Here is a 19,345-nt window from a genome sequence, read left to right on the forward strand (position 1 = left end):
GTGGCAGGAAGGGAACCTGTGGACATCAAGAGTTCTAAATCTGCACTGAATTACAGGGACTGTCTTTGCCCTCTAACCCTAATTGTATTTCAGCTACAACTTAATTCCTCCAGCTGTGAAGTCAGTACTTTAAAAACATTTAAAAGTTTAGAAACATTTGTGACAGTTGTGACAATTTTATCCATACTGCAAGCGAAAGGCTAAAACCTATATGATGATTACTGATACTGTAACTATTAAGTGCAAAGAGGGAGTCTAATAATGTACCTGCTGTTGGCTGCAGAGGCTGTGGAACGGCCTCGAGGGAAATGAAGGATTCCAAGTGTACAGGGATTGGGGCTTCCGCAGACCACCCCTGAGGAACAACAGCTGCAGGAGCAAATGTGTCGCAGGGTAACATACCTAACAGTAAAACAGAAATCCATTTTTGAAACTCAGTCAACATTGAGGAGAAAACACATTTGATATTGAAATCAGTTTATATACTGCCATAAAGACATAGGTCAAAAGGAACAATGAGAAACAAAGCGGGAAAGTTTAAAAGTAAAAATCGCTGGCATTTGTCAGGTTTGGCTAATTGTTAGGCTGTCACACCACTAATCAACATTGACTGGCCACCTACAGTGTTTTGCAAAGATTCAACAATTACAATTTTGTGAAAATGATTTGTAAATTATGAAGAACTAGACAGATTTAAAGTATTATTTTTATGCTGTCCTCTGCCAGACATAATACCACATGGGATTTAATATCACCGGGTCCTTGCCATCAGGATTACAATTTAGCTAGAGAGGCAAGAGACACATATATCAAATAAGAAAAATGGTGTTGTATGGACTAAATGTTATTAGAGTTTACAAACAACCATGAAGAAGACCAGAACAGTCACAGAAGGTTTCAGAGGAGAAACAAGAGTAAGAAGAGAGGAGAGAGAAGTCAATTTCAGGAATGGAGATTACCAATGAGCAAAGAAATGGATGAAGATGCCAAAAGCAGATGAATCTTTCTGGGACTATGAGATTAGTCTGATTTAAATATGTCTTGTAAAACAAGATTAGAACAAACAAAAGAAGAAGGATCTGGAAAACCAGATAAAGCAAGAGCAAAAAGACCCCAAAGGACAGGGGCATGCTATCTTAAGGTATTAATCATGAAAATGAGATAAGAATAAAGAACAAGGAGTCAGAGTGATCAGGTATATTCAGAAATAATTTTAAAAGGGAGCAGGATTCTGACAGGTGACAACTGAGATACTCTAGGTATTAAGTGATAGGGGCATTTATTGGGGTAAAGCAGAGAGAAAATAAAGGAAGAGAAGAAAAATGCTGTAAAGAGAGAAGTCAATGCAACTAAGTGACTCCCTAGCTAGTGAGCTGAAAAAAAAAAAAACAAAACACCCGGAGTCAAAGCCAAAATCAACTCAGGAGATTAGACGACAGTGTCAAAGTCCATTTATTCAACATCCTTCTTCCAAGAGATCATCAGGCCACAGGAAAGCACAAGTGAAACATATTACTACTAGTCAGGATCTTTACAAAAACAAAATTATAAACATAATTTGAAGTGGGACTTACTGATGATGGGTACTGAAGGAAATCAAAACATGTCGCCCTCAGATATGCCACTTTGACATAAAAATTTTGAGCTGAAGGCAATCAAGCAAACAGCAAACCCAGAAAAAGCTACCGCCTTTCTGACTAAAGGCAGGATATAAATTTTCCTTTCACTGGCAAGAGATGCTTCTCAGGCCAGAGAGGGCACCAGAGGAATCTGCCAACAAACCTGACTCCATTAGTTTCCTCCCACATATTTACCCTCCCACAGTACGACTCTTAGAAGTATAAAATTGCTTCATTTTTCCTGTCATTTCTCTATAAGTTTATTATTCTTTCTTGAGGATGTTACACAAATTTAATTTCTAAGCTACCACTGTGAGTTGCTTTCTTCCCATGTGGTGTATGTTGCATGCCTATCTGTCCATGGGGATTATCCAGGCAAAAGTACTGGAGTGGGTTGCCATGCCCTCCTCCAGGGGATCCTCCCAACCCAGGGATTGAAATCAGCTCTCTCGCATTGCAGGCGGATTCTTTACCATCTGAGCCACCAGGGAAGCCCAAATTATTTGCTTTTTTTTTGATAAATCTTTTTATTAAACTCAACTGAACACCAAAGATGAGTAGAAGTCAAGTTTTGCCTGCCCTACAGGACCTTGGCCACATTCATGATCAGCTATATAAAACCAGGAATGAGGATACTACCAACTGACAACTAAGATCTGTTTAACCCTTTACTATGTACCAGACACTACGTGGTATACTTTTACATAATTTTATTTAATCATCACCACATCTTTAAGGTAAGAACTAATGGTGGCTCCATTTTATAAAGAAATCAAACTTTAGGGAGGACATACCTTGCTTAATAAGGCCATGAGCTAATAAAATATGGAGACAGAAGCTGGCTCTAGGATACAGGATTCAAGATTCTCCCACAACAGGAGGTAAGCAGCCCCTGAGCAGTCCAACTGTGAATTCTCTATGACTAAAACTCTGTCCATGGAATTTTCCTGGCAAGACTACTGGAGTGGGTTGCCATTTCTTTCTCCAGTGGATCTTCCTGACCCAGAGATCGGACCTGGATCTCCCGCGCTGCAGGCTGAGTCTTTACTTACTGAACCATCAGGAAAGCCCAATTTAGAAACAGCCTTGTGTCAGAGTCCCTAAACACGACTTTCCCTAGTGGTTCACTTCAACTGTGATGAATGAAAGGCCACATTAATTGCTTGGAGTAAAGAAATAAATCCAGTTAGAGAAATCATACCATAACTGTCTTTCAGGGGATCATTTTGTTCTACAAATGCTGAAGTATTGGTTGTTCCACTGGGGAGAAGGAGCAAATCTTCTAGGCCGTCATCATGGTGCATCTTAAAGGGATCTGGAATAAAAAAGGAATTTAAAACTCATTTCCAGAACACAACTAGAAAGATTAGCATTTATTATTGAATGAACATTCAATATTATTGAATATTGTGTGTTGTCAACAGTGTGTTAAATAGGGTAATATGTGACTGAACATGCCAGGGAATCAAATATTCACTAATTCATTTTCACAGTTGAAAATACAAAATCTCATATTCTCTAGTATTTGATTATCTAAATCAGTCAGGCAACAAATACACAAAACTGAAAGTACAATTCATGCTTGAGTCTATACTAGGAGGTGAGAGTACAAATATAACTAAACTTTCAATATGTATTTACAGAGAAGACATTCATTCTAGGTTATTAAAAAAAAAAGTAAAAAGGACATTTTCACCTCTTGTGAACATCATGAAGAAAATTGCATTTCAAAAGCTGTCTGAATGAGACAAGGTGAACAGCTGGCATCTGAAGAGAATGAACTCTATACTCAGGAGCTGCCATGAGTAAAGGCACTGAGAACATCAGGTAAACTCTACCTTCTTACAAAAAAAAAAGCAAAGCCACTCAGGCCAAGCAAGAATTCTGCTCTAGAAGGAGGCCATCTCAAAATGCAACATACATCTGAATTACCCCGGAAAGCCTTAAAAGATTGCCAGGACCTAAGAACATGCATTTCTATTCTCAGTGAATGCTAATTCTGTACTTCCACTGTCAGAGGCGGCTGCACTGAAGTCTAGGCCTTAAATTAGCAACAAAAATAATTGTTGTATGGTTCCCGTATTAGGAGAGGAAGACTGCCAAATCACATGTAAAAATCAAATATTTCTATGAAATTTTGTCATTTATTCATTACTATTTTGTTGTTGTTCAGTTGCTCAGTCATGTCCCACTCTTTGCGACCCCATGAATTGCAGCACATCAGGCTTCCCAGTCCTTCACTATTTCTCAGAGCTTGCTCAAACTCATGTCCACTGAGTTGGTGATGTCATCCAATCATCTCATACCCTGTGGCTCCCTTCTCCTCTTGCCCTCAATCTTTCTGGGCATCAGGGTCCTCTCCAATGACTCGGCTCTTTGCATCAGGTGGTCAATATATTTTACTGGGTATGTATGATATGCAGACCCTGAGCACTCTAAAATTCCTAAGATGTATAAAAATAAGGGTTGAAAACATTTAACAGATGGATATACTTTAGTTCATATTTAAGCTGAGAACTAAAGATGGGGGAGAGATGAAGATCTTTCTTTTTCTACATTCCCTCCCCTTAGTGATCTCATCCATTCTCACAGCTTCACAGGTAAATATACAGGGACATAAAGTAAGCTAGTGGTGGCTTAGGGCTAGGGTGGATAAGGAGGTAGGGAGTGAGATCTAAGGAGTACTGAGTTTCTTTAGGAGGTGATAATTCTAAAATGGATTCTTGTGATGACCATATATATAAATGTACTAAAATCCACTTAATTGTATACTTTGAATGGGTGAATTGTATGGTATGTGAATTATATCTCAATAAAGCTTCTTTTACAATTACATATATCCAGGGTAACCAATGACTGGAGAGTGGTACAGAACATCAAGTACTAGATCATTTGGAACCAGTTATGAGCACCTTACTTCCCTGGTGGCTCAGACAGTAAAGCGTCTGCCTATAATGTGGGAGACCCAGGTTCCATCCCTGGGTCAGGAAGATCTCCTGGAGAAGGAAATGGCCCACCCACTCCAGTATTCTCGCCTGGAAATTCCCATGGACAGAGGAGCCTCTTAGGCTGCAGTCCATGGGGTTGCAAAGAGTCGGACACAAATGAGTGACTTCACTTCACTTCATGAGCACCTTATAAAGTTAGATAACAAAAAAGAAACCATATAGTATAAGTGGAAACAAATACCTTGAGCTCTGAACTTGACTGCTCTGACTTAAAGGTATCAATGCCCCTGCTTTGAGGTCCTTATGCAGCCCACCCCTCCTGCCCCTTCTAGCTCTAGGCAACAACAGATATGCTTTTTTTCTCTATATAAATTAGTTTGAATTTTATAGAAACAAGCTATAATTTTTCATTTCTCTTTTGTCAAATGAAGATAATATATATTTGGCAGAGTTAGGTAATAAATGTAGAGAGTATGTATATCAAGGCTCTAGCACTGTGCCTGGAGCAAAAGAGGCATTCCACAAATGGTGTCCTTATTACTATAATTCTCTACAGAAGAATTAAAGTTCTAGGGTACAACTGATCATTTAGTCCTCAATGAAGATGAATTTCAGTTAATTTAGTCAAAACAGGTTTTGAAGGGGAGAGAACAAAGGGGCACTTGCCTCAGAGGAAGGGATAAATAGGAGAAAGGTCAACTAAATATTCAGAGGAAATAATTATACCTGGGTTGTGCTTTACGAGCAATATTTAGGCTGAAATGTTTTATCTGAGCGGTGATTGGAGGCTTTTCATGTTTAAGTTATTACATTCAGCGGTCACAAGCAAGTCTTGCACTTACCAGTCTGGATAGGATTTACCATTTGCTCGGGTTCAAAGCAAAAGTTTGTATTTTCTGGCCAGTTCTGGCTGTTCTGATATCCCTGGTAGGCCATCTTCTCTTCAAGGAATTCAGTTGGAAACCCTTCAAACAGAAACAGGAAACGAAAGTTAAAAGGTATCACTGTTGACATTTGATTGTTTCTATTTCTGTCTTTTGTAAATAAAACTGCTGTGAACATTCAAGTACAGGTGTTCATGTAGACATATGTAAGATTTTATAGAATTAATTTAGCTTAGTTCTCAAATAACAAAAACACAAATGTAATAGCACGGCCCCATTCTGAATTATTAAGGAGAAATCAACCAGAAGATGATAAGAGAAAACAAGATTTTTCTGATGCCCTGAGGTTGATGATAGGACTCCATTTGTAACTGACTCAACAGACTGCAAGCAACAGTCTCAAAACCTGGCTCTTTGGCTGTCTTCGAGAATAGTTTTTCTTTCTCCCACTTCAGTTCAGTTCAGTTCAGTTGCTCAGTCGTGTCCGACTCTTTGCGACCCCATGAATCGCAGCACGCCAGGCCTCCCTGTCCATCACCAACTTCCGGAGTTCACTCAGACTCACATCCAACGAGTCAGTGATGCCATCCAGCCATCTCATCCTCTGTCGTCCCCTTCTCCCCCACTTAACTATTAGTAAATATTCTAGTAAATCTGCAAAGGTTAAACCACAGGAGGGACAGGAGGGATAGAGGGAGGAAGACAGAGTAAACATGCAAGCAAGCAAAGGGCTGCGTACTAGTATAGACTGAAAGCTAACCGTTGCTGAAAGTTAACCGTTCAAGCAAAGGAGAGCCTTTTTATTTCTCCTGGTCTCAGTAATGACCTTTAAGGATACTTGTCATTTTATCAATAATTTTACACTACACAGTAAAGTATTAGCATTTCAATCTTTGAATTATGGCCTACTTAGAGAAGGTACACCAACCATCTCTTATTTCAAAGCTAATAAAGTCAATCTGCTTAGGGTTTTAACAGAACAAATGCTTCCCACAGAATAAGAATGAAAGTGTTGGGTGCTAACCTAATACCATTCCTTATCCACTGAAATGAACCCATGCCAGGCTTATTTCCCGTGACTCCAACAGGAAAGCAGGTTAGTGCCCTCACGGACCCTGCCGAAGCCCGTGCTTCTTGCCCCTGTTCCTTTGCTCACGTGATCCACCTGTCTGAAATGCTCCCTCTTGTACCAACATCCCAAGGCCAGGACCCAGGTCAGAGCTTCCACAGAGCCTCTCTTCAGATTTTAATGCTCATTTTCCTTTTCTTAGCTCTTTCAACATTTGTTGTTGTTCCTAACAAACAATTTAGCCCTTAACCACATTATTTTTTTAAATTAGCCTTTATTTTGTAAAAAAACAACTTAAACCTAGATAGCATATTCAAAAGCAGAGACACTACTTTGCCAACAAAGGTCTGTCTAGTCAAGGCTATGGTTTTTCCAGTGGTCATGTATGTATGTGAGAGTTGGACTGTGAAGAAAGCTGAGCACCGAAGAATTGATGCGTTTGAACTGTGGTGTTGGAGAAGACTCTTGAGAGTCCCTTGGACTGCGAGGAGATCCAACCAGTCCACTCTCAAGGAGATCAGCCCTAGGATTTCTTTGGAAGGAATGATGCTAAAGCTGAAACTCCAGTACTTTGGCCACCTCATGCGAAGAGTTGACTCATTGGAAAAGACCCTGATGCTGGGAGGGATTGGGGGCAGGAGGAGAAGGGGACGACAGAGGATGAGATGGCTGGATGGCATCACAGACTCGATGGACATGAGTCTGAGTGAACTCCGGGAGTTGGTGATGGACAGGGAGGCCTGGCGTGCTGCTATTCATGGGATGGCAAAGAGTCAGACACAACTGAGCAACTGAACTGAACTGAACTGAAACCTTTTAAGTATTCTATGTTCATCATTTAAAAATCCATTATTTAACACATGTTAATCTTATTTCTCCAAATTATTAATATGTGTTCTTTAAAAAGTATGCTTTTATCACTTTATTTCTTCATAATGCTTAGCTCAGTGCATGGCACAGAACTGTGCTCAAAAAACAAGGTGCTATCAAAATTACCACAAGGGTCATTATTCTAGACTGGATGATTTAACAAATTCATATACATCAACCTTCTTGGAAAGCAATTTATACTTAATATGAAAAGCATAAGAAACCCAAGAAGCATTTAAGCTACAGTCTATCATTTCTAAAATAAACTTTAAAAGGCTGTGATTCTGCTTAAATTTCTTACCCTTTGGGAAATAAAGCAATTGTTAATCAGTGAAGTGGGTACATTTTGCCCACACATTCTGGATAAGAATAAGCAACTCTGGTAATCTCCACTCTGTGCTGGTGACACAGCCCAGCCTGGAAGCAATGTTCAGAATAGCCTGGCCAACAGTGTTATTAATGAGCGTTTTTGACACAGGCTCTCTCCCACATTTTCATTCAGTGTTACTGACCTAGATTTCCTTCTTAAAACTGTGAAGTATAAGCAGGAAAACTCCCTTGGAGGAACAACAGCCTTCAGAATAAATGTGTTGGATTTTTGTTTTTTAAAAGCATAACTGCAATCTACTTAGGGAGTCTATTTCAGACAAAGAATGAAAAATGAAAGTTAAAATAAGAAGTAATTTACTTAATACAATGGAAAAAACCCTAGATACTTTGGTTCTCCTATAAATGGAGGGAAAAAAAGGCCAGTTTCTATTTCTATGAAATTGGAAGCATTTTACAGAAAAGGCAAATGGCTAGATATTTAGTGTCAATTAATATAGTAATATCTGTATCTCTATATATCAAAGCCAGAATAACTGTATCAGATAAGAGCCATTCAAAGTGTAACATAGACCAATAGATATTAATTTTAAAAAGTTCATTGATATGGTTTCAGATTCTACAATGCAAGTAACCTTTAAGAAATGACCACTTCTCCAATTATGATGTCAAATCAAAGAAGAATATCTAGTTACCTGAGAAAAAACTATCAAAATACCCTTTATCTTAACTTACATATATATATATGTGTGTGTGTATGAAATGGATTTTCTTCTTATAGTTCAACTCAAACAACATATTGTGACAGACTGAATTGCAGCTGTCTTCTATTAAACCAGACAGTTCACCAGAAATTTAGATACACCACCAGCCTTCTTACTGAACATTTATTTTTTAAAGAACACTCATTAAAAATGTTAACGTTGGGCAGGGGGCCTTGGGTAAGTAACATGTTAACATATCATTATATATTTTAATATAAATTATAATATAAATAAATCATATTTATTGTTGCTGTTTTAAACAAATGTTTCTAAAGTCTTCATTTTAATATCTAATTTATAAATATTGATAGATAAAACCCATTATATAAAAAAAATTCTTTGTGTCCTTAATAATTTTGTAAATAGCTTTACTGAGGTACACCAAACATAAATAAGCTCCACATATTTAAAGTGCATAATTTGATAAACCTTGACTATGTATGCCATCACCACAGAGAACGTACTCCAAAGTTTCCCAATTTTTAAGCGTGAAAACTGGTCTTGATGCCAAAAAGCGTGAGAGCTGATGCCTTAAGAGTATTTGGACATATTCTCCCTCTGGAGAATTCTGATATTTATCTGGAGAGTCAAGTAAAAAAGATAAAGCAGCCAAAAAGAGCATGGACTGGGGCAGAAGACTAAGGTACTAATTTAGCTTGATCCAAAGAGTAAACTCATTTAATTCCTTCAAACTTCAATATTTTCACCTGTACCATCAAAGCATTGTACCAATACCTGGTATCTAAGCTCCCTTCCCTTACAAAAGTCTGTTAGTCTACACCCTACACCTCTGTGTACTACACTGTAGGCTCATATTCACTATCATTCTTCTAGCCCCCTCCCCCAACACCCCCCCTCTTCTCCCCCGAGTCAAGAAGTCCAAGACTAAGTTTAGGCTTCACTACATTTTTGTGATAGAAATTTAACCATCTGAGGAATGGGAATACATATAATAAAATGTCATTATCTCATTAAGCGTTAAACTATATGATGATGTTTAAAGTACATGGAAAGATAAAATTAATGCTGGCAAGAGGGTTTCATAGGTAAGATGGGGGAAATCTAGGAATATATATTTTCAATGGCTGTTGACACTATAAGTAACACATATGAGAATGTCTTAGATTATTATCACAAAGATAAAACAAAATTGGCTAGGGAAATAATGTGTATATTCATACATATATTGATTAGAGAATGATAAAGCAATTGTGGCAAAATGTTACTGATTGGTGAACCTGGAAAAACATATGAAAGTTCTTTGTTTTATTCATTCTATTCTTTCATTGTATATCTGTAATTATTTCAAAATAAAAATCGAAGTACTTCTAGTTCTATTTTCTAAAAATAGAAACAAGTGACAGAAGAAAATTCTTTTCTCAGATTTTCCACCAATTCCCCTTTTTATAATAAAACAGCTTTAAATGCTCATATCCAACTATATTAGGGTGTCTTTCTCCTCTGCACTAAACAGGCAAAGACTTCATTAACCTTCCTGATTTGAATGATATATGGCCATCCCTAAATTGTTGGAAACGTTTTTAAAAGACTTCTAGAGTTCTAATACTACTTAAAAACACCAAAGCACTGAAGGTCTCAAGAAGAAAGAGAGATTGAGTTAACAGTTTCTTTCTGGTTGGCCAGCATGCTTGTCTTAGAAATTTACTAACAAGAAAAACAAGTTGAGCTATAAACACTACATTGTTTCAGCTGTTCCTTTTACTTGCCATGACACTGGATTTACTACCATCCTGAATGTACACCATTCCTATAAAAATGTTTCTACACGAGATCCTTTTTCATTCTCTAAAAGGTTGTTTCTGTACTCTCCTCGCCAGCATCCTCCATCCCATACAAACTCTTACTTTATAGAAAACAGTATTCTTCCACTGACCTTGCCTCTATTCCAAACTTATCTACATGAGTCCATCATTACTTCTTTCCTTCCTATTTGTGAGAGAGGTACGATCCTCCACCTTCACTTTTTTTTTAATTTGGAAAAAAACACACACACACAAAAACCTGTCAAACTAGAGACTATAAGAAATGCGTATCATTCTCCTTTCCAAGGACAGCATTCATGCAAGTACCCCATTCATCATCTTTCCCTGTATCCTCTACTGCTCCAACCTCCTAGACTTGGTCTCTTATCCCTTCTCTCCTCCTGTTATAAGCACAATAAATCTCTACCATCTTTAAAACACAAGCAAAATTCAAACTGTATTAAATAATATTTCCTATAGAATTATGGATTAAAAGAAATTTAGATTCTACTTTGAACAAACCAACAGTTAGTAAAAAACAAATGAGATAATTTGGGAAATATTGGTGAACTGAGTACTAACTGGACACCTGACATCATGAAACGGAGTGTGAATGTGTGTGTGTTCAACTTTAAGCCAACTTTTTCACTCTCCTCTTTCACTTTCATCAAGAGGCTTTTTAGTTCTTCTTCGCTTTCTGCCGTAAGGGTGGTGTCATCGGCATATCTGAGGTTATTGATATTTCTCCTGGCAATCTTGATTCCAGCTTGTGCTTCACGCAGCCCAGCATTTCACATGATGTACTCTGCATATAAGTTAAATAAGCAGGGTGACAATATACAGCCTTGACGTACTCCTTTCCCAATCTGGAACCAGTCTGTTCTGTTTAAAACTCAACATTCAAAAAACTAAGATCATGGCATCTGGTTCCCATGACTTCATGGCAGATAGATGGGAAAGCAATGAAAACACGGACAGGCTTTATTTTGGGGGGCTCCAAAATCACTGCAGATGGTGACTGCAGCTATGCAATTAAAAGATGCTTGCTCCTTGGAAGAAAAGTTTTGACCAACCTAGACAGCATATAAAAGCAGAGACGTCACTTTGCCAATAAAAGTCCATCTGGTCAAAGCTATGGCTTTTCCAGTAGTCATGTATGGATGTGAAAGTTGAGCCATAGAGAAGGCTGAGCACTGAAGAATTGATGCTTTTGAAATGTGGTGTTGGAGAAGACTCTTGACAGTCCCTTGGACAGCAAGGAGATCCAATCAGTCCATCCTAAAGGAAATTAGTCCTGAACATTCATTGGAAGTACTGATGCTGAAACTGAAACTCCAATACTTTGGCCACCTGATGAGAAGAGCTGACGCATTTGAAAAGACCCTGATGCTGGGAAAGATCGAAGGCGGAGGAAAAGGGGGTGACAGAGGATGAGAGGGTCGGATGGCATCAGCAACTCAATGGACATGAGTTTGAGTAAACTTCAGGAGTTGGCGATGGACCTGGACTGGGAGGCCTGGCGTGCTGCGATTCATGGGGTCGCAAAGAGTCGGACACGACTAAGTGACTGAACTGACTGTGTGTGAATGGATAAGTATGTTTTTAAAAAGAATCATATTTTTTAAAAGCAAATCCAAGACATCATATTATCCTATCCATATATCAATCTTTATGCCTGGGATTTGCTTCAAAAAAATATCTAGGGATAAGTGGAGGGAGTTAAGCGCAGGACAAATGAAATCAGATTGCCCATCTGTTTGAAAAGTTGAGCAACCAACTAGAGTCTCTGCCTCTAGTCTGATGTTCCTCTTCCTAGCATAAAACATATAAAACTCTTCAGTGTTTTTCCAAAACTCACAGATTACTGAAATTAATCACACAAGAGTCTACACAAGCCAGTCTTAAATAATGTTTCAGCATCATTCCCAGCTAACCATACTATTCCTTACCCACATCCGACTGTTTCACATGACCTGCTCTATCCATCTGTAATACTTTACTTTGCTCCCCCATGCTGTCTGCCTGCTCCAGGCTTACTCATCCTCTCAGGTTCACTCCTCTAGGAAATATATGCATGTACCACTCCACGGGAACTTCTTTCCTCAGTGTTCGTGTGGAAGACTGTGCACACACATAAACGTGATACATGATATGGCTCAATGGCGGGCCACCTGAGAGCAAGGAGTTCGTCTTTATATTTGGTATTCCCAGACACAAATGCTGTGTTCTGACACCTAGATGGTGCCCAATAAATGGTTGTTGAAAGAAGAAATGACTGCAATTTGGAGGGGGAAGAATTAATCTGGACATTGTGGTTGTTCAGCCACTAAGTTGTGTTCAACTCCTTGAGACCCCATGGACTGCAGCACACCAGGCTTCCCTGACCCTCACTACCTCCCGGAGTTTGTTCAGATTCATGTCTATTGAGTCAGTGATGCTATCTAAACCATCTCTTCTTCTGCTGCCCCTTCTCCTTTTGCCTTCAATCTCTGTCAGCTTTTCACATCGGGTGGCCAAAGTATTGGAGCTTCAGCATCAGTCCTTCTAATTCAGGGTTGGTTTCCTTTAGGACTGACTGGTTTGATCCCCCTGAAGTCCAAGAGACTCTCAAGAGTCTTCTCCAGCATCAATTCTTTGGCTCTCAGTCTCCTTTATGGACATACAAAATACTGATAATTCTGGTGGACTTTTGTTAAAGATACAACCGGAAAATTAAAGATTCTACTTTTCGCAACACTTTTGTTCTATTTAATTTCATTCACATTATTTTTTTTTTGCTGAATATTAAAATATAATCAGTATACAATTTACTTTTTCTAAATGTTCAGGGCTATTAAACAATACAAATCTATGTTAAACTAAATCAGCCTATTCAAAGACTTAGTCCTGGTTAGGACTACTTAAGGGTAAAAAAAGTACAATTAATAATTGTGTCAGGGCAACAGACATCAAAAACCATGACTGTTGTTTATCTGTGACAAGATGGGTAGCTACCCTAAGTGAAAGTGAAAGTCACTCAGTCATGTCCAACTCTTTTCGACCCCATGGCCTGTACAGTCCATGGAATTCTGGAGTGGGTAGCCATTCCCCTCTCCAGGGAATCTTCCCAACCCAGGGACTGAACCCAGGTCTCCCATATTGCAGGCGGATTCTTTACCAGCTGAGCCACAAGAATAGGGAGAGAGAAAAATTTGGTTATTTCTTCAAACAAAATAAGAATTCAAATATCTCCTCAAAATATCAATAACTCATAGTAAGCCCCATTTATATTTTCACATTCTGATGAACAGTTTTATATAAATAGAAGTATTTAAATTATTTTGGTTTAAAGCCAGAAAACACTTTATGAGTAGCCATAATCAAAATTCAACTGCAGTAGAAAAATCCCATGTGAACGTTAAATTGCATTCAGGTCCACAGTCCATATTTCACGACTTCTGTTCATTCTGCCAATTTATTCCAGGATAAATTGACATTTGGATAATTGACATTCCAGCTCTAAACTGAGGATGAAAACCCACTGTCCCAAGTAGGGCAAATTATTCATGGATATTTAACATTCTCATTACAGAATATGATTTGGAACACTACAACACACACGAAGCACGAAGGAAATTAATGTCCAAACCATTTTCTCTCTTCCTGTTCCCTCAGATTCTGAAGGACGTCTTCATATTCTGAGAAGAAGTGTGTCAGCAGTGTGGGGTTGTGGAAGGGTTTGGCTTCCCATGATTTCCGTTCCCTCTCTTCCTCCTGACATGGAGGCGACATGATCTTCCCCTCAAGGCAGCAAAGAGAGGCACTAAGCTAGTTGCAGGGTCAGGTTTCCACCTCTTCTTTCTCTCCACACACAGCCAGAGGCACATTTCTTTCCCACTCTCCCTAACTACCATACAGCAAGGGAGGCAAGGCCAGATAACCTGCCAGAAATCCTCCAAAACCCAACAGACCTCTGCTTCTTCAGTTCACTAATGCCTGATAAAAGGGTTATCACTGCAGGCACTTGATGCGGTAGCTTCCTCTCTGCTCTGAAAAAAAATAGAATGAAAACTTCAGTCGTTTGTGCCCTCTGGTCACAACTGTGGCCCAGTCTTCTAAACAAGGTGGGTGTGTTAACAGTGCAAACACACCAAATCTTCAGAAGGATCCACTGGTGCCCAAGGAGGGTGATTTTCTGTAAGCCAAATGAAGGTATCCTTTAACACAACCATTCAGAATTTCATATGTATCAATTTCAATTGGATGGACCAGGTCAAATCGGGGTTTTTCTTTAGCTAAGTTGAATGAATCAAACATAACAAAGATAGCAACAATTCAGTGCTACCTTGAGCTGTACTCATTTGTTCATTCAGCATCTATTTAAGCATCGACAGTATGTGCCAGGCTCTGAGCTGTTTTCCTTCGTTCTTGCTCTTCGGGTGAGTGAGACACTGAGCAGTGCTCACTTCCACAAGTTTCAGTGGCTCCAAACAGGTGACCTTTCTTTACTTCTGCTGTCAGCCCAGTCAACTCTTACCGAGTTTCATGGAGAGATCTGTTGGTACCCCTCAGTCCGTGGCATCTCAGAAACTTCTCCAACCTCCAGGAGACTTCAAGAGGTCTGAATCTCAGCCTGGGGTGGGCCCTCTTTAAAATGTATCCTTTTCTTGTATCTCCTGCCTCAGTTCCCTTATCTGCTATTAGTTTATTCCTCAGGGTTCTCTTTATCCTTTAGTGGGTACTATCTTATTGTTTTTATGTGTGTCTGCTCAATCACGTCTGACTCTTTGTGACCCCATGAACTGTAGCCTGCCAGGATCCTCTGTCCATGGAATTATCCAGGCCAGAAGATTGGAGCGGGTTGCCATTTCCTTCTCCAGGGGATCTTCCTGGACCAGGGATGGAACTCTTGTCTCCCGCATTGGCAGGTGGGTTCTTTACCACTGAGCCACCAGGGAAGCCCAGTATTATTAGTTATTGTTTACATTAACTTTCTCTTGTTCAAACTACTGTTTCTATTTGCTTACTGGACCTTAACACAAAACTGGTACCAAAAGTAAACAGACTTACAAACATGGGATGTGGAGACTGGTTTGTCAGGCATTTGGGTTTCAGTGCAATGCTAATAAGTACCTTACCAACGGGAAACAGGATACTCAATCCACAGCACAGTGGCAACAGTTGAGCTGTCAAATGATGACTGTGTTGAAGTGTAAACTAAAGCAAGTACCTCGGGAGCCCAAGCAACTATTGCACTTGAACGTTTTGGTGAGAGCGATGACTGCAATAACTGTAGTATGGACAGAGCCTGCTGAATATGCTGAGTGCTCAAAGAAAGAAAATGACCAACTCAGGTCTCTCAAGCCCTGAGAGTTAGCTTGAAAATCAAAGTTTATATCACAGCCCCAGAGAATCTCTTATTTCCTGTAGCCACAGGTCCATAACTGAAATTTATAATCATGAGGCCCCAGGTTACTGCGGGCCTCATGAATGAAGGAGCTTGTCCTTAGGAGCCTGAAGATACTGACTAAATCCCTGAGAAAATTTCACCTGGGGCAGATGCTTTGAAAGAGGATGCTCATTCTCCTTGCGGCCAACCACAGCCACTCTCTCTCACTCTGGGCCCATCAGTTCAGTTCAGTTCAGTCGCTCAGTTGTGTCCGACTCTTTGTGACCCCATGAATCGCAGCACGCCAGGCCTCCCTGTCCATCACCAACTCTCGGAGTTCACTCAGACTCACGTCCATCGAGTCAGTGATGCCATCCAGCCATCTCATCCTCGGTCGTCCCCTTCTCCTCCTGCCCCCAATCCCTCCCAGCATCAAAGTCTTTTCCAATGAGTCAACTGTTCGCATGAGGTGGCCAAAGTACTGGAGCTTCAGCTTTAGCATCATTCCTTCCAAAGAAATCCCAGGGCTGATCTCCTTCAGAATGGACCGGTTGGATCTCCTTGCAGTCCAAGGGACTCTCAAGAGTCTTCTCCAACACTACAATTCAAAAGCATCAGTTCTTCGGCGCTCAGCCTTCTTCACAGTCCAACTCTCACATCCATACATGACTACTGGAAAAACCATAGCCTTGACTAGATGGACCTTAGTCAGCAAAGTAATGTCTCTGCTTTTGAATATGGGCCCATAACCAGGGTCAAATCTCAGCACGCTCTAGGACAGTCTTTGGGAAACTACACTCCATGGGCAAAATTTGCTCAGCCACCTATTTTTGTAACAGCCCACAACCTAAAACTTTATAGACTAGTTTTAGGTTCAGAGCAAAACTGAATAGAAAAGTAGATAGATTTCCCAAATACTCCTGTATCACCACCAGAAGGCTCTCCTCGCATCAAAATACTCACCACCAAGGTACACTTGTTATCATCAGTGAACCTATACTGACACATCATCACCCAAACCTCATTTTTCAATGGTTTAAAAAATTAAAACGGGAAAGAATATTCTGAGAAATTCACATTTCAGTGACCAATTAATAAATGGGCACAGACACACTCATTTGTTTACATACTGTCTAAGGCTACCTCAGTGCTACAGCAGCAGAGCTGAGTTACCTGCTGACAGAGACCATATGGCCTGCAAAGCCTTATATACTTATATCTGGTCCTTTATAGATAAATGCCAAGCCAGGTCTAGGATAACAGACATACCTTATGAATCCTGAAGGAAACAGCCTGCACAGCAAAAAAAAAAAAAAAAAAAAAAAAAGACTCTGATAATAATATATTGGCAGAAACTTGGGGACTAGGTGTAGAAATAGTTTCTAAGGACATTTGACCAAGGAGGGTAGAATATAATTCTATATTTGGTCTTTAATGTGTTAACTTATGCAGCTAAAAGTGGCTCTAAAAGCTTGCTCAGTTAGGGAAGAAAAAACTCCAGTCTGGTTTATACATGAATCTGCACAGACACAGCACTTAAGACCCACTTAAAGGTAACCCTGAAGGACAGTGGTGAGAGAAAATCCTCCAGGTGGGTGGACCTTTGAGCAGAGCATCTGGCTGCCACTCTCCATGGAGTGAGACATGGTTTACACTGATTATACGATTGTACCCCACATCACTAATCATTTAAAGGGTACCCACTGTAAAGAGAAAAAAAGTCAAAGTGTTAGTTGCTCAGTTGTGTCAGACTCTTTGTGACCCCATGGACTGTAGCCCATCAGGCTTATCTGTCCATGCAATTCTCCAGGCAAGAAAACTGGAGTGGGTAGCCATACCCTTCTCCAGGGGAACTTCCCGATGCAGGGATGGAACCCGGCACTCTGCACTGCAGGTGGATTCTTTACCATCTGAGTCACCACGAAAGCCCATTTATTGTAAAGGAAGACCTTAATAACCAGGCTGACAAAATGACTCCATGGACATCAGCCAGCCTCTTGGCTCAGGCACCAGAGTGCTTCCTCAATGGATCCACAAAAAAGTGACCATTGTTGAAGGGAGAGAAGCTATGTATGGGATCAACAACACGGGCTTCCCCTAAATCAAGTTGACCTGGCTAAAGTTATTACCAAGTGTGTCCAACTTGTCAACAGCACAGACTCAAACTCAGCCTCCCATAGGGTACCATTCCCAGGGAGACTAAGTTGATTACACCACACTTGAACATCGTGGGGAGACTGTGGGAGCAATTAAGGAGAGGCAGAAATTTGTTCTCAGTGGACTAGACATGTATTCTGGATATAGATTTGCCTTCTCTTCCTACCTTGCTTCTGCCAGTGGCTCATGAAATGCCTGATCCAGCATCATAACATTTCATACAGCACTGCTTCCAATCAACAAGGCATTTCACAGCAAAGTGGGGGGAAAAAAAAAACAACACTCAAGCCCAGAGAATTAACTGGCATAATCCCAGCACATCACCCAGGATGGCTGGCCCAATTAAAAGATGGAATAATCACTTACTCAATTGTAGTTTCAACTGGGAAACAACACCCTAAAAGAATGGGGGTAATGCTTTGAGTCAGAGAACCTTTTAGAGTGCCGTCTCCACAACAGCCATAATATGTGGATTTGAGAATCAAGGGGAAAACACTATTGTGTCCAACAACTGACTCATCGGATTTTCACTTCAAGTTCCTGACAGATTAGAGTCCTGCTAATTTGAAGGTCTTAGTCCCCAAGGAGGAAATACACCTACCATCATATACAACAGTTTAACTGAACTAGAAAATGAGACTCCTACATGGCCATCTGGGACTCCTCACTCCAGGGAAACAATGGGCAGGAAAAAGGGCTGCTGCACTTCCTGGGAGAATTGAGCCTCATTATCAGAGGTAAACTGGATTGCTGCAACACAATAAAAACAAAGAGGATCAGGTATGGAACCCAGTGGAGTCTGTGAGGTACCTCTTAATACTTCCATGTCAATAATAAAGGTCCACGGAAAACTAGGACAATTTATCCAAAAAAGCGCGTACTACTGAAGAAATGACAACTTGAAATTCTAGATCATTTCACCAAGAAAAGAATTTCTACCAGCTGAGGTTCTGGCTGAGGGCATGGGAACCATAAAATGGGTAGCTGAACAAAGAACTCAGAGATACCAATTCTGGTCTTGTGACTAATGACAAAAATAAGAACTGTGATGGCTTTGTATATTTTCTCTTCGTTATATTCTGTTTGTGTACTCCAATGATTTTCTTTTCTTCTTCTTTCCATTATTATAATTTGTCAAAGGTTAACTTTACAATCAGCCTCTTGACACAAGAATATTATCCACTGCCACTGTGATTCGAGGATTGCATGCATAGCATGACTCTAGGTTCTGACCATCTCACTTTGGGGAAAGGATGAAAGCCACCTCCATCATATGAGAGATAGTTATATCTTGTTAAACGCAAATGTAAGAGTTGTTCTGTTGGTATATGAAAGCTCAAATATATGTAGACAAGTACATATGGGTACTAAGTAGTCAAACGGGTAGATTGTGCCAGGTGTCAATGTATTCCCTCAGTTCACTCAGTCTCCATTCACTGCCTTCCTTGATAATGGAGCCGGACCCTGTAAATGTTTCTCCTTTGCCCACTGGCATGATATGAAAGTTAGCAGAAGGTGACGAGGAAGGGGCTCCTCCTGCTTCCAGTGTGCCTTCCCATCTCCTCGCTCCTCCTGC

The 19,345-nt window shown here is 40.1% G+C and overlaps 1 protein-coding gene across 19 annotated transcripts in view; it reads right to left on the reverse strand.

The window, feature by feature from the left end:
- The window catches only part of MAP4 (microtubule associated protein 4), a 100,585-nt gene that overhangs the window by 43,392 nt on the left and 37,848 nt on the right, over positions 1–19,345 (reverse strand). For all 19 annotated transcript variants that reach the window (XM_040246869.1, XM_040246868.1, XM_040246861.1 and 16 more), the window contains exons 4-6: positions 5,410–5,532; positions 2,821–2,934; positions 268–402 (exon numbers count right to left, since the gene is read on the reverse strand). In XM_040246869.1, the coding sequence (XP_040102803.1) occupies positions 268–402; positions 2,821–2,934; positions 5,410–5,532 (372 nt within the window). The remainder of the gene's footprint in view (positions 1–267; positions 403–2,820; positions 2,935–5,409; positions 5,533–19,345) is intronic.

The sequence above is a fragment of the Oryx dammah genome, unplaced genomic scaffold (assembly GCF_014754425.2).
Source record: "Oryx dammah isolate SB20612 unplaced genomic scaffold, SCBI_Odam_1.1 HiC_scaffold_9, whole genome shotgun sequence".
Classification (NCBI taxonomy): domain Eukaryota; kingdom Metazoa; phylum Chordata; class Mammalia; order Artiodactyla; family Bovidae; genus Oryx; species Oryx dammah.